Source organism: Symsagittifera roscoffensis, chromosome 7, assembly GCF_963678635.1.
Source record: "Symsagittifera roscoffensis chromosome 7, txSymRosc1.1, whole genome shotgun sequence".
NCBI classification, from domain to species: domain Eukaryota; kingdom Metazoa; phylum Xenacoelomorpha; order Acoela; family Convolutidae; genus Symsagittifera; species Symsagittifera roscoffensis.
The window spans coordinates 5,843,727-5,861,311 of NC_087068.1; the positions used below are offsets into that span (position 1 = coordinate 5,843,727).

Sequence of the window (17,585 nt, forward strand, 5' to 3'; positions counted from 1 at the left end):
GTGGCAACTAAACCGACGAAAAAAATTAAACAGACAGCCGATGTGACGAAAACTATTTTGAACTTTATAAAAAAGGTCCTGTCTGGATTCGAAATTGAACCCAGGCTTTCAATAGTTATGGTAACCAGTATTTAAAATTAAATTTTCAAAAAATTCATCAGGTTAGCTGCAGAATTGAATGCTCCACAAATGTTAGCTGCACAAATGATGCGATTTGATAACGTTTGCTAATCGCAAGTGTATAAAAGCATCAAAGAGAAAATTAACCGAACTCAGAGGACTTTTGTGAAGAAGATTTCTGGCACAAAAAAAATCGTAGTATAAAACGATAAAAGATTCAAATTATCAAGAAGATCGCGAAAAATGGAAACTCAAATGCAGCTCAAGAACAAAACATTGACAGAATGAAAAATTTGCATATTTCGTAACGTTTATCTAGTATAACAGACACCAAAAATCTCATTAGAAAAAGTTTTTTTCATTAAATTAATTTTTAGGCATATTATTTTTTTTCTTTTTGACGCAGAATTTATTTTCAAAATCCATCTTAAAATAATTGATACTCTCAAAAAAATAACACAACGGCAATAGAGTAGCAAAAGAGCATTAGTGAAATTGAAAAAAGTAACAGATAATAGATTGTTGGAAAAAGGTAAATGAACGCAAAAAACTGACTTAATTTTTTAAAAAACTCCGAACTTCGGAGAAAAAGATGGCCTAAGAGCTTTGTGAAAATCAAGAACATTTTATGATTGACACGTTTTTGAAGTCAACTAATCCGATTTGTGTAACTGGACCAATAGATATTTTTTCTATTTCGCTGGAAAATCTGAAAAATAAAATCCACTTTCGAAACTAGAAGTCAATCACGTTTTTTTTGCCTCAAAAAATTGCTATTCGACAGTGGAGTTTGCCCTTCATCTAATAGAGGGAAAAAATTGATCTTAAAAAAATCAAAAGTCAAACTTTTCAATCGGAAAAGAACAAAAATGAATGCCACTTTACAAAAATCGTTAACGATCGGAAAGTATTAAGGCCCAAACTAAATGCATGCAAAATATTTAACCTGTGTGCAATTTACGATAAAACACTGCATTAAAATTAGAAAAACGCAAGCATTAAAGCCAACAGTTTTAGCTATTAACTGTTGAAACGAAAAAAAAATCAACATTTTAAGGTTCGATGAGCTTTGAATTTAAAAATACTTTTAACGTGTAATTTTCTTTAAAAAAACGTTTATGTAAGCGAATTAATTGGCTTTAGAGCAAACATTGAAAACGCAAGTAAACTTTACAAAAACACTGACTTCGCTGAAAAAATCTCAACTTTCGAATTTCAAAAAAAGATGCCCTTTAAGGTCTTTGAATTTCTAGAACAATTTATGACTGGCGCTTTTTTGATAACATTAACCCAACTTGAGAAAACTGGATCAACAGGTACAGTTTTTTTCCCGCTGGAAATCTTAAAATAAAACACCAATTTCGAACCACTAAACAGGAATACAAATATACATAATACAGGGACGCAAGTGCATTGGAATCATATTATATGTCACATGGTGAGCACTGATTACTGTAAACAAAAGTATTTACAGGAAAAAATCTAGTACCGGTTGCAATAGTCTACCTCTCGCAAGTTAAACAAGCTAGAACAGAGTTAAAATTGTTCTCTTAGATAGTCTATGCCACGGGCATATTTAAGATTTGGGAGCAGTCGCATTCTTGTCATAGCTTCGACCCCTCTACAATCAAAGGTTCCCCTTTGGTATTATTTTATGACAATCATCTCCTGCCGATCAACCCAAAAATTTTATGACCATTTTTGATGTGGAGCGCGCGTCGAAAAAAAACCCAATTTTTCGGTCAGAACTGGCATTTTTGTCATATTTACGAAAATTTGATGGCGGGGCAGAATATTGTCAATATAGGGTCTTCATAATATTCTGGGAGCGCTGGAAAAATCAATTTCGTCTACCTAAAAAAAGTGAGACAAAATTTCGAAACGAACCCCCCCCCCCCCCTGGAGCAAACCTTAGATCCACCCCTGATCTACGCATCAAATAAATCAAAACAAGGCCACTATAGAGGCTGTTTGCTACAACAGGGAGCACCATAGATTACATCAAATTTTGTTGGGATTATATGGCATATCAGATCTTTTAACACGGCACTTCGGGGCATATTATGAATATTTCATCAGGTCTGATTAAATGTCACGTATACAGCACATATTTCCTACGGCAACCTTTTCCTAATTCAACGCAGGCAAAGGAATCCTTTACAGGTCTTTGCAAAAAAACGTACAATCAATTTTTTGAACGCACTGGAGCTTCGCGCCACTTCCCGACAGAACTAAGTAAGTAAAATTCAGACACCGTGACAAAAAACTCACTAAGCCTTTTCAAGTTCAACGAAAACAAAGAGTAAAACTACACAATCAACAAATATGGAAAGCGATACTAAATTAAACATTGTATGACGACGCAACTTAAACTTCCAATGGAAATACCATTGCATTATTACTCAAATTAAATTTTCAACAACAATTAAAATACACTTAGAGTTATTCAGCTATATTAGAAGCTTATTCAGCCAAAAACTTGTTGAATTTAAATAAACTAATTGGGATGATTGCAAGCAAAGATGCACTTCAATGAGGGCAGCTTTGAGAACTACAAAGGGTATCTTAGTTTTAGACTTCTGTCGCTTCGCCAATAGTCGTCATGGTGTTTTCGTGCTGCAAAAGACTAGTGGTTCTGGGCTTGAATGATATCAGCTCCGCTCTGCTACTGGCGTCGCCGTAGTTTCCGACTTTGGGGCTATTTGGCGCCTTCTGTGAGCTAGTTTCTTCCTCGTGATCTGTTTCTTTGCTCGCAACTGGATGAGCTCTCAGATGTGGCGGCACTCGAGTGTCGATTCTAACATCATCCCAAAAACTCTCATCTCGTTTCATCGTCTTCCGAAGTGTCGGATTTCCGTCCGAAATGGACTCGCTTCGCTTCAAGACTAGTTCAATGTCTGTTTTCTCTCCAGGCACTCCGACTCTGTCAGTGCTTAGATCCGCTTCGTAGCCTCTAATGGCAAAACAGCGTCCACAGAAAAACCTTCTGATTCTATAAGCATTGTTTTGAATGTTCTGCCAATCGCTCAAGATGACAAAGAAAAGAAATGAGTTTGAAAGAAGCAAACATAATGAAGAAGCTGTCAATATTACAATCGGCTTTTCGTATATCTTGACACTTGAACAATACTCTAAAGTGTGTTCGAACCTGTCACTGCGCGGTTCAACAATAGTCCAATACGCGAACAGTGACAAGTACCCACTTAGAGTGAGGAATGATATCAGGGCAGTTATGAAGAAAGCCGCCTTGAACCTCTTGTTGATGGCCTCTGAGTCACTGTGGACGAATGCGTTGAATAGGCAACCTTGGAAAGATCCCCACTTGTTTCTATTTTTTTGCAGGATGATGAGGTTGATGAGCACTGCTCTGCATAGCATTTGGAAGGTGAGAGCGTAGACTGAGAGGAGTCCCGTCAGTAGGAAGATGGGGGAGAGGAGACCGGCCATCAGAGTGAAGGGCAGGATATTTCCTATTAGGATGCAGAACAGCCAAAGTGTGTGTATTGTGTTCTCAATCGGACGGGACAACTTCTCACTGGCCGGATTGGTGTACTAAACAAAAACAAACACACAATTAGTGCATGAAAAAAACCGACGGCTAATTTAAATCGCAGATCGGACAGGAGCAAAATGTTGACTGTTTTTTCGGTGAAGTCCCATTTGTACCAAGGTTAAATTGTACCAAAATGAAAAATCGGTCCCATTTGTACCAAAATTATTCAACTCAATTTCTTATTGGTCGAATTGTGAGCCAACGAATTATTACATTAATTTTCTACTATTCAAACAGAAGAAAACTAAACAGCAGAATAGTGACCGCCGCATTCGCGCCAACTTGTTGCGAGCTTGCCAACAGAGGGTAGGACTCTATACGAAAATTAGAGCCTGTTATCTCCGCAAAGCGGCGACGCGCACCCACCGGCGACCTTAAACCAAGAGCTTGAAATAGTCGGCTTAGTAGTCTTCGACCATTGAATTTTTCTAGTACTTACGCGATTGATTTTTTATTTTGGTACAAATGGGACTGATTTATCATTTTGGTACTTGTGAATACTCACCGTTTTTTCAACGGATTTGAAAAACGTTCAGAGGTGTGCGTAAAATGTTTTTTTTTTTTTACACAGCCGAGGGTGAACTTCGCAAACACAAGCAACGACAAAACCAACTTTTTGAATATCAATAAGACAAGACTGCTCGTATCAGGGCGAAGCCCTGAAGGTTCCGACTGCCTTTTGAGGTGTATGGAGCAGTAATAGCAAAAAAAATTAAATGTAATAAAATTAAATGAAAATTTTTTATTCTGAAATTTGAATTTTTTTTTTGAAACTCATCCCCCCCACACACGCCATATAAAGAAAAAAAGATAAATTTTTCTCCTTTTAACATATAAATTATGGCAAATAAGCTTCTTTCAACCAATTTGGAACGATTTCTAAGACGGATTAAATCTCCGCTTATGCGTTAATAGCGCGAATTATATCGCGCGTGAATTGTCCCAAATTGCCCCTAAATGGCAATCTTTAAATCCTCATAACTTTACGAAAAACGATCACAGGTGAAATATTGTTTCAAATTTAAGCTCAGGACAACAATAATGATATAAAACACTTCCGTCAAAAAAGGCTAGTTAAAAAGTCGAAATTTGTCTGAAGAAAAAAAAACCCACCCCGAGCACAAATATTCCGTTACTTTCGTATCGAAGGTCGGAACAAAAAGGCGCGAAAAAAATTTCAGGATTATACAATTTCTAGCCTCTGAAAGACCCGGAGAATCATATGCCCTTTCTTATCACACGTGTTTAAGGAATCGATATTTTGTTTTTGACATAAAAAACCCAATATATTGCATTTTAAATGAACGAGATATCACGTTTCAGTGCTGTATAGTATAGTAAAAACCGCAGATTACTTTGCATTTAACTGTTCGTACGGATATAAGGACGTACTTCAACCTTTTATAACGTTAAAACTAATAACATATTATGTTGCAATATACAGTATTGACATTTAAACATGTCAAATTAGGGACCTCGTAAACATCTGACAAGTGAAAACCAGTAAAAAAAGTTCAGATAGATTTCGAAAATTTAGTGACATATAGTCTCGAATGATTTGTTAGGTTTTCTAGGTTACGTAGCAGTATTTAGACAACCGCGTATTCAGACACGTCAGTATTTAGACAAATACTGTTTCAACCAATCAGAATCCAGACAAGGAAGAAGTTACTAAATAATTATTATTTATTTCGGATTATTTATGTCTTATCTCGATTCTGATTGGATCATACAGTATTTGTCTAAACACTGACGAGTATGAACACGCGGTTGTCTAAATACAGAACGCACTTTGATTTTCTAGCAGTATCTGCACGCGGAAGGCGGAGCAATAAGCAGAATGGGTCCGAGCAGAAAAATAAAAAAATATTGACTTATATTGGTTTATACCAGCTAATTGATAAAACTATTATTAGAATCGTCAAAAACTACCAAGAAAACGAATAAAATTATGCATGAAATGACTAATTTCATAAAAACTTTGTGATTAATTTTTTTAAAGTTTTTGATTAAATTACTCAAATTATGCATAAAATGTTCATTGCTTTGGTATTATTGACCTTTCCAATAATTTATTTACAGATTAGCTAATAAAAGCTGATGTTTTTCTTCTCTTGGACCCATTCTGCTCTTAGACCATTCTGCTTATTGACTGGCCACCCAGCTCGCGTTTTCAAACTTTGCAATTATGAGATAATTATTAAAGCTTCTTTAAAATACAGTGCTGATTTAAATTAACCGGACAAAACATGTTAAACTTGAAATGTAAAGCGCGTTTATCACAAATTGGGTTGAGTTTAGGTGAAAACGGGGCAGTACAACAGTGCCGAAAAAAAATCAGTTCAACAGTGCCGAAAATGAAAACTTTAGTCAACAGTGCCGAAAATGTCTTTAAATTATTCTGAATTTTTCCCGCATTTTTTGCCACTGTTGTACTACGGCACTGTTTAACGCCCCCGGTGAAAACTTATGAAGACAAGAGTTGCTTAAAATTTTAGCAGAATTATTATGGTGTAATTTTTACTGCAAAATTCGGGCCCAAATTTTTACCCAAAAAATGGGTCATTTTGGCTTTTCTTAGTTAATCAAAAATTACGCCAAAAATACCCAGTCGATCACAGACATAATTATATCACAGAGAGCGCCTTACGTAGCCCAACAAACGTTAAGAAGGGTATATTCACCAAAACTTTGTGTAAGTTAATTTATTTTTGTTTGATAGACAAAAAAGGTCGTTTTTACTATATAAAATATCAACTTTTTAAACGGTTTGCAATTGTTTTTGAGAATATACCCTTCTTAAAGTTTGTTGGGCTACCCAAGGCGCTCTCTTTGTTATAATTATGTCTGTGATCGACTGGGTATTTTTGGCGTAATTTTTGATTAACCAAGAAAAGCCAAAATGACCCATTTTTTTGGGTAAAAATTTGGGCCCGAATTTTGCAGTAAAAATTACACCATATTAATTCTGTTAAAATTTTAAAAAAGTTTTGCCTTCATAAGTTTTTACCTAAACTAAACCCAATTTGAGAAAAACGCGTTTTAAATTTCAAGTTAAACGCGTTTTGTCCGGTTAATTTAAATCAGCACTGTACAAGGTATTTGATTAATTTGAGCAAACTCATAGAAAACTTGAAAACTAATCAATTTCATTGAACCAAATTTAACAACTCGTATTTTTTCCATTTGGGTGTGCATATCCTGATGGACAGTTTTTGTGGCTTGTTCGGAAAAATTTGTTGACAACGTGTTGTTACGATCGAAGTAAACTCAAGGTTGGCTGTTTGTGTGTGTGCTTACCCTTTGGACGGCATAGCATGCGGCAGCCACACTGAGAGTTAATGAAACAATCTGATTGGCGCAGAAACATCCATCCTGGCAGATGTAGAAAGTGTTGAGCACCACTTGTGGCAGACTCTCCAGGAAACAGAGAGTGAGTTTGGAGTAGCAGGTCGGCTTCCTAGCCCCATGTACTCTATCCTCTTCCCCGTGTATTTCCACCAATTTCAGCACCACTGGGCCCAAGGTGAACACAGTTGCCAGAGTGAATAGAACCCTGCTCCAGGGAGCACTCCACACAGCTCTGGCCTCCTGCTTGTGTTTGACTCTGTGGAATATGACCAGACAGCAGGTGATGTGGGAGAGGAGGAATATTGTGAGTAGAGTGAGTGCCCTGTCATGCTGTCCCCTGTGATTGTATTCTACGATCAGCAGCAGATCTGTCACAGTGTCCCCAATCGGAACAGCAACTGCTTTCACACTACTCAACGACTTCTCTGAAAAAGATATCGCTTGAAACTAGAAAAGCTAAAAAAAACTCTACAAAAAATACTCATCCGAAACAAAATACTTCTAGGAAACAAGGGCAATTAAAATATCCTAGAACCTTCTATGGGATCAAAATAACTTTGTTTATTTAAAACAATTTCTAAAAATGCATTAGTCTAAGTGAAAAACTTACTAGAAAAAATCAGAAACTTCTCCTTTGCCGAGTAAACTAGCATTTCAGAGGAACTACTGTATATAAATAACGCTTTGGCATTGCAAAACTGAGGTCCAATAATTACATTTATTTTGCGCCTTCAAGTCAAACGCATTCTCTCTAGCTAATATATATATATATATATATTCTTATCTATTGGTAAGCGTGTACAGCAATTGGCAATAATTTCTGCATGAAGCGACTAGTAATAATAGTTGAGCGTAACAGTTGAGCAAATGTTTGAGTCTTGTCACATCAATATCACACCAATCCATACCAGAGTAACAAAGGTTCCGCAAATTATGTTCACTGGAACTAGCGTATAACGCACCTCCGGTGCTTCGAACTTTTAACAACTCAAGAAAAACCGCATACATTGGAAACCACATCTGCAGGCTTTTAGTGTACTCTGAGAGCACCCAATTACATGGCTGGTAATTTTATATTTTATAAACTTTTAAATTCCTATTTTCCGTCATCTCGAAAAAGTTAAATCTCGAAAAGTAGAAATCTTTGAGTAGTCACAACTGGAGGCAAGATTAACAACTCCTGTGAGTACCCTAGCAGCACCCAATTACAAAGTTGGGATATTCAAATTGAGAATTTTTCTAAACCTAAGTTAATTGAAAATTTTGGAAAAATCAAAGAAAAAAATCCTTATATCTCGAAAACTACAAGAATTTGAGATTCTCGGAGGCAAGATTAGCAACCCCTATGAGTACCCTGACAGCACCCAACTACAGGGTTAGGAATTTCAAATTTAAAAAAAATCGAAGTTTCGTTTTCTGAAAACTTTGACAAACACAAAAACGTCATAGCTGGAAAACCACAAAAATTTGAGCAGTCATAAGTGAATGCAAGGTTCACAACCCGTGAGAGTACTCTGAAAGCCCCCCAACTACAGGGTTGGTAATTTCAAATATTGAAGAAAAAAAATTTCGTTAAGTTTTCCGGCAATTTTTTTTGAAAAATCACAAAAAACGTCATATCTCAGAAACTACAAAGATTTGAGCAGTCAATTTTGAAGGCAAGATTCGCAACTCCTGAGATTACCCTGATAGCACCCAACTACAGGGTAAGGAATTTCAAATTTTGAAAACAAATTAATACAAGTTTTTTGAAATTTTTTGAAAAAATCACAAAAAACGTCTTATCTCCAAAACTACAACGCTTTAAGCGCTTATAATTGAACACAAAGTTCGCAATACCTGAGATTACTCTGATAGCCCCTAACTATAGGGTTGGGAATTTAAAAATTTGAAGAAAAAAATCGTTAAGTTTTCAGAATTTTTTGAAAAATCACAAAAAACGTCACATCTCGAAAACTACAAGGATTTGAGCAGTCATATTTGGAGGCTAGATTCGCAACCCATGAGAGTACCCTGACAGCACCCAAATACAGGGTAAAGAATTTCAAATTTAGAAAACAAAAATTAATTCAAGTTTTCTAAAACTCTTTGAAAAAATCACAAAAAAAAACGTGATATCTCGAAAACTACAAGGATTTGAAACGTCTTATTTGGATTAAGATTCGCAATCCTTGAGAGTACTCTGACAGCACCCAGAACTATTTTGAACTAAATCGTCGAAACCAAATTCAAAGTTAAAAAACTAGGAGACAGGTAGACAGACATAATCAAATCAATTAAAAAAAAACAGGTATTTAGACAGTAAGACAGACTTAATTTGGCCTTGAAAAAAATTACTGAAAAGTTAATGACCTTTCGGAAAACTAATTGAAAAATTTTCTTAATCTTTGCAAGATATGATATGGCTTAAACATGAAGAAATTCCTTCGTTAAACATGCAAAACTGTTAAGCTTAAACATGGGAGATAGCTGTCACTAGCATTTAAATATAGTATAGATAGATAGAGATAGATAGATATAGATAGATAGATAGATAGATAGATAGATAGATACAGCTAGATAGATAGATAAATAAATATAGAAAGATAGATTGAAAAAGCAGGTATTCAGGGTGGCATGTCACCGAGCCGAATACTCGGATAGCCGAAAAATAAATTCGTTCCCGGATAGCCGAAAAACAAATTTGTTCCCGGATAGCCGAAAAATAAATTCGTTCCCGGATAGCCGAAAAATAAATTCGTTCCCGGATAGGCGAAATTTTGGATCGACTCAACAATTACCCCCCCTTCTTGTACATTGTTTTCTTATTTACGGCACCCCCTTTCTATACCCCCACCCACACACACACACACACACACACTTAGTCCCATCATTCTTCCTTACCCTACTCCCAATTACCCCCGTCCCATACCCACGTTTACCCCACCACGCCCCCCCATCCCCCTCCCGGCAGACAATAAAAACTATTAAGGGCCCCCAACCGAAAGTATTATTGATTACATTGTTAATGCAGGGGCGGATCTAGGATTTTCTCGAGAAGGGGGGGGGGGGGGGGGGGCAAATGTTTAAAAAAACAAACCAAAACGCCGTTTTTGAGATTTTTTGAAAAATTTTGATCAAAAATTGCGGTTTTCAGCGCGTGCTCCCCTTCAAAATGGATATCATAAAAAATACCAAAGAGGGAACGTTTGGTTGGCTAATTCAATGAGAGTAAAAGTATTAGCCAATCAAATCTCTTAGAATTTTTTGGAATTTTGTTAGCTAACAAGCTGCAAAGTTTTGAGGCATTTTTGCCCAATCAAAACTTGTCTCAATTTATTGAAGAGTTTACTGATTTAATTAAATTAAAATGGTAGGTATTTAGTTTTTTGGGCTATCTGGGAATGCGGCTCCGTGGGTACGCACCGTATTCAGACAGACAGACAGACGACTTTATTTGGCCTTGAAAAAAAATTACTGAAAAATTACTGACCTTGCGGAAAACTAATTGAAAAATTTTCTTAAGCATTGCAATATATGATATGGCTTAAACATGAAAAAATTCTTTCGTTAAGAGGCAAAATTGTTACGCTTAAAAATGGGAAATAGCTGTCACTAGCATTTAAACAAAGTATGGATATAGATAGATAGAGATATATAGATATAGATAGATAGATATAGATAGATGGATAGATATAGATAGATAGATATAGATATATAGACAGATAGATATACTTCTGACTCAACATGCGTGTAACGCACCTCCGTTGCATAGAATTTTAGCAACTCATAAAAACCACATATATTGCAAATTTAAGATTAAAATGAACTAGCGTTTAACGCGCCTCCGGTGCTTCGAAATCTTTCGACAGCTCATGAAAAACCGCATATCTTGGAAACAACATCTGCAAACTTTTAGTGTACTCTGACTGCACCCAATTAAAGGGTTGGTAATTTCGAACTTTTTTTAATTCCCATTTTAAAAGCGTCATCTCGAAAACTTTATGGGCCTCTGGAGAAATTTGGAGGCCAGATTAACGACCTCTGAGAGCACCCTCATAAGGTTAGCAATTCAAAACTTTGCGGATTTTTTTAAACCTAAGTTTCCCGAAAAAAAATGAAAAAAGCGTCTTATCTCGGTAACTAAAAGGATTTGAGCATTCATATTAAGAGGCAAGATTTGAGACGCCACGGTGTACACTGACAAAAGATTTTATCTTCATCGAATTGGTAGTTTCAAGATATGTATTTCCTTAGAGTACTCTGACAGCACCCAACTACAAGGTTTCGAATTTCAAATGTTAAAAAATATTCATTTAAAATTTTCTGAAAATTTTTGAAAAAAGCGCAAAAAACATCATATTTCAAAAACTACAACGATTTGAGCAGTCATATTTGGAGGTTAGACTCACAGTCCTTGATAGTGGTCTGACAGTACCCAACAACAGTGTTGGGAATTTCAGATTTTAAAATAATAAAAATTTAAGTTTTCTGAAAATTTTTGAAAAATTCACAAAAAACGTCATATCTCGAAAACTACAAGGATTTAAGCCGTCATATTTAAAGGCAAGACTCGCAATCTTTGATAGTGGTCTGACAGTACCCAACTACAGGGTTGGGAACTTCAAGTTTTGGAAACTATTTTGTTATTTGAAAATTCTGAACATTTTTGAAAAAAATCTCAAATATCGTCTTATCTCGTTAACTAAAATGATTCGGGCATTCAAAATTATAGGCCAAATTCGCCAGCCCTAATTCAATATTTGGCTGCTTAATTTAAAATCGGTAAAATAGCCACTAAAATCAAATTGGAAACTCCAAAAAAAAATCTCAACCATTGCAATATACGATATAGCTTAAACATGCAAAAATAATACGTTGAAAAAGCTTAAACATGGCGAGATAGTGAAGCCCGCATTTAAATATATAATAGAAATAGATAGATTAAGAACCGTCACATCTCGGAAAACACAAATAACGTCATATCTCGAAAACTACCAAGATTAGAGCAGTCGTATTTGGAGGCAATATTCGCAACCCCTGAGAGTACTCAACTATAGAGTCAGGAAATTCAAATTTTGAAAAACAAGACTGCTCGTATATCAGGGCAAAGCCATGAATGTTCCGACTGTCCTTAATTCATATCGAATAACTTTAGGGAAAAGAAAATATTGAAAACCTATACATTTTGGACAAGGTCAAAGTGTAAAACTTTGAGTCGTACGAAATTGATACGATCAACAATTAGCTAGCCTCAATTCAATTTAGAACGATTTTGTTGAGCGGGATAATTCGCCACGCATAAACAAATCGCGTTACGTTCACAGCATTTATAATAAACTCTTCAAAGCGCGCTAATTTAGACCAGAACATGGCCAATTTTCAAACCCCAGAGCTTTACAAAAAATAATCGGAGGTGAAATATCTTTTTAAATTTGAAGTCAATATCTTCAAAGGGGTATAAAAAATTTTTGTTGAAAAAATTATTTCGATCGGTGAAAATTGACTGAATAAAAAACCACACTGAGCACAAATATTCCGTTTTCTTTGAAAGTCGAAACAAAAAAAATTCAAGTTTTCTATATATTTTTTGAAAAATCACAAAAAATGTCAGATCTCAAAAACTACAAGGATTTGAGCAGTTACATTTGGAGGAAAAACTCACAACTCCTGGGAGTACCCTGACAGAGCCTCACTATAGATGGGATCAAAATTTTTTATATCTAAATTCCAAAAAAAATACATCATGGAAACAGCATTACAAAAAATACATCATGGAAATTAAGAGCATTTGAGAAGTCACATTCGAACGCATGATTTGTCATTTGGAATTCTTGAGAGTACCCTCACAGAACCCAATTACAAGCTTGGGAATTTCCATTCTTTTGAATGTTTTGAAATCTAAGTTTTCTGAAAAATTCAAGAGAAATCTTAAACACAGCATATCTCAAAAACTACAAGGATTTGAGCAGTCATATTTGGAAGCAAGACTCGCAATCCTTGAGAGTACTCTGACAGCACCCAAATACAGGGTTGGGAATTTAAGTGTTGTAAAATATTTTTAATTGGAGTTTTCGGAAAACTTCTAAAAAATATATATCGGATATCGCACACTAAAAGAATTTGGATATTCGTAATTGGAGGCAAAACTCTCAACCCCGTGGACACCCTGACAGCATCCCACTGTTAGGCTGCTTATGTTAAACTCGGTAAAATAACCACTGACTTCAAACTGAAAGATCGAAAAAAATTCTTAACCATTGCAATATACGACAAAGTTCTTTCGTTTAATATGCAAAAAATAATACATAGAAAAAGCTTAAACATGGCAAAATAGTGAAGCCCGCATTTAAATATATAATAGATTGATTGATCATATTAGTTTTCGAAGCCCTAAAAGGAAACGTTAGAACTTCTACATATAATAAAATTACATCTATAGAGCTAATCAACAGTTGCGATAGAAAAGTACTTGAGATCGATAAGAAATTCAATACACAATCGAGACTAAGATGAGTATAATGACAAACTGGCTCAGAGAAAATGAGACGAAAGCCACTAAATCGAGCATTTTTTTAATGATGGAACTAACTAGACTTTCATCTTTGTCTCTTCATCAACATGTTCTGCAAACAACTAACTAGACTAACTAGACTTTCTAGACTTTCATCTTTGTCTTTCATCAACATGTTCTGCAAACAACAACCACTCAATGAAGGAAAGTTTTTCTACTCTCACCGCTGCTTTTACAGACTTCAATGCTGCAGTTCTGCCCAAAATTGAAATGTCTATCAAAGAAAAACACTTACAAATGTCATTGAAGATATCAAACCACTGCACTCCGGAGTTGCTGCGATCAACACTGCGGTCGCTAAACTCGAACATGATCCAACCAAGACTCATGCTTCCACTAAGCAGGTTACAAAGTCCGTTCACAAACCGAACAACAGAGATATGCAAATCCGTATTGATGGAATATTTGAAGACACCGAGAAAACAAGAGCCGAAAACACAGAAGAAGAAAATTCGAAAGTAATTGACATCCTGAAACATTTGAAAGTAAATCCAACCATATCGAATATTGAAAGAATTGGAAAATTCCGCAAGGAAACCAAACGACCAATAACGCTTCTAGTTACATTGCAACAAGCATGGGATGTGCGGTTGATTTTATCTCGTGCCAAAAGTTTAAAAGACTTGGACCAGAAGATATATATCTCAAAATTTTTGTCAACCGAAGAACTCATCATCGAGAATGAGCTGCTCAAGAAGCGGCGTGAGATGATCAACTCAGGAATAGAAGCATCCAAACTTCGTATACGTTCTTTGAAACTTTATCACGAAGAAAACCTAATCGAAATTAATACTACCAACAACGAATGAAAACTCTAGAAATTAGTTGTCTAAACGTGTGCAGTATCTTAACCAAAACAAGAAGAAATGCGTTCATAAAAGCCTCAATTCTCTCAACTTCATCAGTTTTTGCCTTAACAGAGACATGGCTAACAAGCGATATACACGACGGCGAAATTGTTATACATATCAGAGCGCAAAACAAAGACACACAGCAAGCACGGCGGTGTATTGATTGCAATCAGAAGTGATGTTCCTCATACTCCAATCGAACTTTTCAAAGGGCATGAGGACGCTGTAGCTTGTCTACTGGGGAGTAATTTGGAAACTATTCTCCTAGTTTGCTCATACAATCCTCCTGAAGGCAGTCTCTACAGATGGTCCTTGAACAAATGGTCCGATATTCTAATCGAATGCAGCACCTTCAGAAGCGCAAATCTCATCATCATGGGCGATATCAATTTTATAAACACCGACTGGCAACTCCTTTTCCTCAACAAACGAATACGAAAGCGAAGTTTTGTTCCTTTTCGAGAAATTAAACTTGAGTCAGTTCGTCACTTTTGACACATGCGCTAGGGGTACACTCGATGTTGCCCTGTGCAACTCTGATTTTATCATATCCATTAATTTAGACCGTGAGCTGAACGAGCACTACTGGCTCTCGAATCGTGCAGCCTCCAACCATAAAGCATTCAAGATTAACATTCCACTACAGTACATGAAAACTCAACCCAAACCTGTAAAAGCCGTGCAGATTACGATCAACTGGACAATATCATTCTGAACAAACCATTCAAAGGAATTTGCTGGACAAACCCAAACGCACTTCTGAGCCAATGGCACAGCTGGCTATTGGATATTCTGTCAAGCGCTGTTCCCGTTCGCACAAAACACAGAAGCAGTCTCGCCCCGTGGGTTTCGTCTGCTACCTCAGACAAGCTCAAGCGTCTGAACACTCTGAGGAACCAGAAAACAAGTCCCGCAATGGAAGACAAAGTGAACGCACAACTGCGGATATGTGAGCATGAGCTCGAAGTAGACCAATCAAACTACGAATCTTTACTTGCGAATGCTCGTGACACACGCGCTCTGTTCAAATACTACAAGTCAATCAAAAATCCCCAAGTTCTTCCTCCATCTGTATTTTGGAAACACTCTCGAGCGACATCAAATCTCGATAAAGCGACGTTATTCAACAGATTCTTTCGGTCGGTATTCACGACTCCATCATCTATTTTCCAACCATCCGATACTCAGATTCAGATAAGCGACTACGATGTTTCACTTTCCAAAATAACCAAAGTGACTTCGTCTCTTGACGTAAGCAAATCAACTGGGCCCGACAGACTCCCAGCGGCTTTGTTTAGGAACTGCAAAGCGTTGAGCAAGTCTATCGCAAGTCTTTTCAAGTCAATCAAACACACATCAATTTTTCCATCTGACTGGAAAGTTGGAATGGTGAAACCACTGCACAAGAAAGACAACAAAGCAAAGGTAGAGAACTATCGACCAATCACGCTGTTGAGTATAATTTCTAAAGTCTACGAGAAGTGCATTTTCGACCCACTTTACGAACATGTTGCAAATCTTATGCCTACAACTCAATTCGGTTTCCAAAAGAAAAAGTCTACAATAACCCAACTTCTTGTGTATTTAGGCGAAATCTACTCCAACGTTGATATCAGTGAACAAGTAGTAGACGCAGTGTACTTAGACTTCTCGAAAGCCTTCGACAAAATTGACCACAATATTCTCCTGTCAAAACTCTCCAAAATTGGTGTCCGAGGAAACATGCTCAAAGTTCTGCAAAGTTATCTGAAAAACAGGCAACAGTTTGTGGACATCGAAGGACGCGCCTCAGAATACCTATGGGTCTCAAGTGGCGTCCCCCAGGGATCAATTCTGGGACCACTGCTTTTTCTAATATATTTGATTGATCTTCCCAACGATCTATCATCAGAGGTTTTCAGCTTTGCCGACGATTCTAAACTCCTATCACTACACAAGCACAATGAGCCCTGCGATCTACAGTTCGACCTCGACCGCCTATGGAATTGGTGTACCTCACATCAAAATTCTTTCAACATAGATAAGTGTTGCGTTATGCACTTCAAAACTAAAAACTGTGGACCTTTCTACCTTGGGTGCAACGAATTGAAAACATCAAGTTGTGAAAAAGATCTCGGAGTGAAGGTTTCAAGTTCTCTTAAGTGGAGCGAACACATAAAGTTCGCATCTGCCAAAGCGATCAAAGTCCTATTCCTTTTAAAGCGATCCTCGGCGAAGCAACTTCAAGCATCAACAAAAGTAATCTCTACAAGTCGATGGTTTTACCTATCATATGCTACGGGAGCTCAGTTTGGTATTCTTCAAAAACGGACCTCACAAAACTCGAAAACATTCAGAAGAAAGCTGCGAACAGGGCAACAAACTATTCGGAGAATTGCTATACTGACAAATTGTCTACGTTGAATCTCTTGCCTCTTTCTTTGTACATCGAGCTGAACGACATTTTGACGTTATCCAAAGTCATAAACAATCGTTTCGACTTCAACTGGCATCCCTTTGTGAACTTTTCTTCCCGGAGAAACAACCTTTTTGACCTGCCTTACGTCAGCAAAGAACAGCTGAAAGGAAATTTCTGGTATCGCACACAGAGACTCGCAAACCTATTGAACAACAGAATAGATTTCCTCAATTCTAACGGCCTCAAAGCAAAACTGTTCAAAACTTACTGGTGCTATTTCAATGATGTCTACAACTCTTCTTCTTCTTGTACTTGGCGCGTTCTTTGCCTTTGTGCAAATTGTCGCCAAACTAACTTTTAGCGTTTGATTTTCGTTTCCGGGTCTTATACACCCTTCAGTATTGTTTTACTGTAAATTCATAATAATAATAATCATAATAATAATCTCTAACCTTTTTTTTAAAAAAAGGGTCAATTAAAATGGGCCCTTCCGTCATGCGACGGTATGTGCACAGGTTGGATAGAGCCATACCAACGCTATATAAATACATCGACAAAATTTTATGAATAAATCAAGTCTATTTCAATGCATCAAGAGAATTGTCAATTAAAATCTACCCTCCTCGATTACAGCACAGATAGAATTGCCTATAATGGATGTATTTTAAGTTTTTTGCACCCCCTAAAGCAAAGGATTTTTGCCAGTCAGTCATATTTGGAAGTTTGACCTTAAGGAACACGAACTACGTAATTTTGGGA

At 36.6% G+C, this 17,585-nt stretch overlaps 2 protein-coding genes across 6 annotated transcripts in view; both read right to left on the reverse strand.

Moving 5' to 3' along the window:
* Positions 1–17,585, reverse strand: part of LOC134851749 (14-3-3 protein homolog 1-like) — a 524,146-nt gene that overhangs the window by 406,412 nt on the left and 100,149 nt on the right. The gene's annotated exons all lie outside the window — the stretch shown is intronic.
* Positions 2,454–7,793, reverse strand: LOC134851750 (uncharacterized). Its single transcript, XM_063867977.1, has 3 exons — positions 7,635–7,793; positions 6,974–7,449; positions 2,454–3,672 (listed from the first exon to the last, which is right to left on the reverse strand). Exons 1-3 carry the CDS (start codon positions 7,675–7,677, stop codon positions 2,692–2,694), a joined length of 1,500 nt encoding a protein of 499 aa, XP_063724047.1. The 5' UTR covers positions 7,678–7,793; the 3' UTR covers positions 2,454–2,691.

Bases quoted from the DNA above. Each gene is read 5' to 3' on its own strand.
- LOC134851750 (XM_063867977.1), bottom strand. From the start codon at position 7,677: ATGCTAGTTTACTCGGCAAAGGAGAAGTTTCTGATTTTTTCTA. The intron at 7,450-7,634 runs GTAAGTTTTTCA...TATCTTTTTCAG, and splicing joins GAAGTTTCTGATTTTTTCTA to AGAAGTCGTTGAGTAGTGTG. The intron at 3,673-6,973 runs GTAAGCACACAC...GTTTTTGTTTAG, and splicing joins CATGCTATGCCGTCCAAAGG to TACACCAATCCGGCCAGTGA.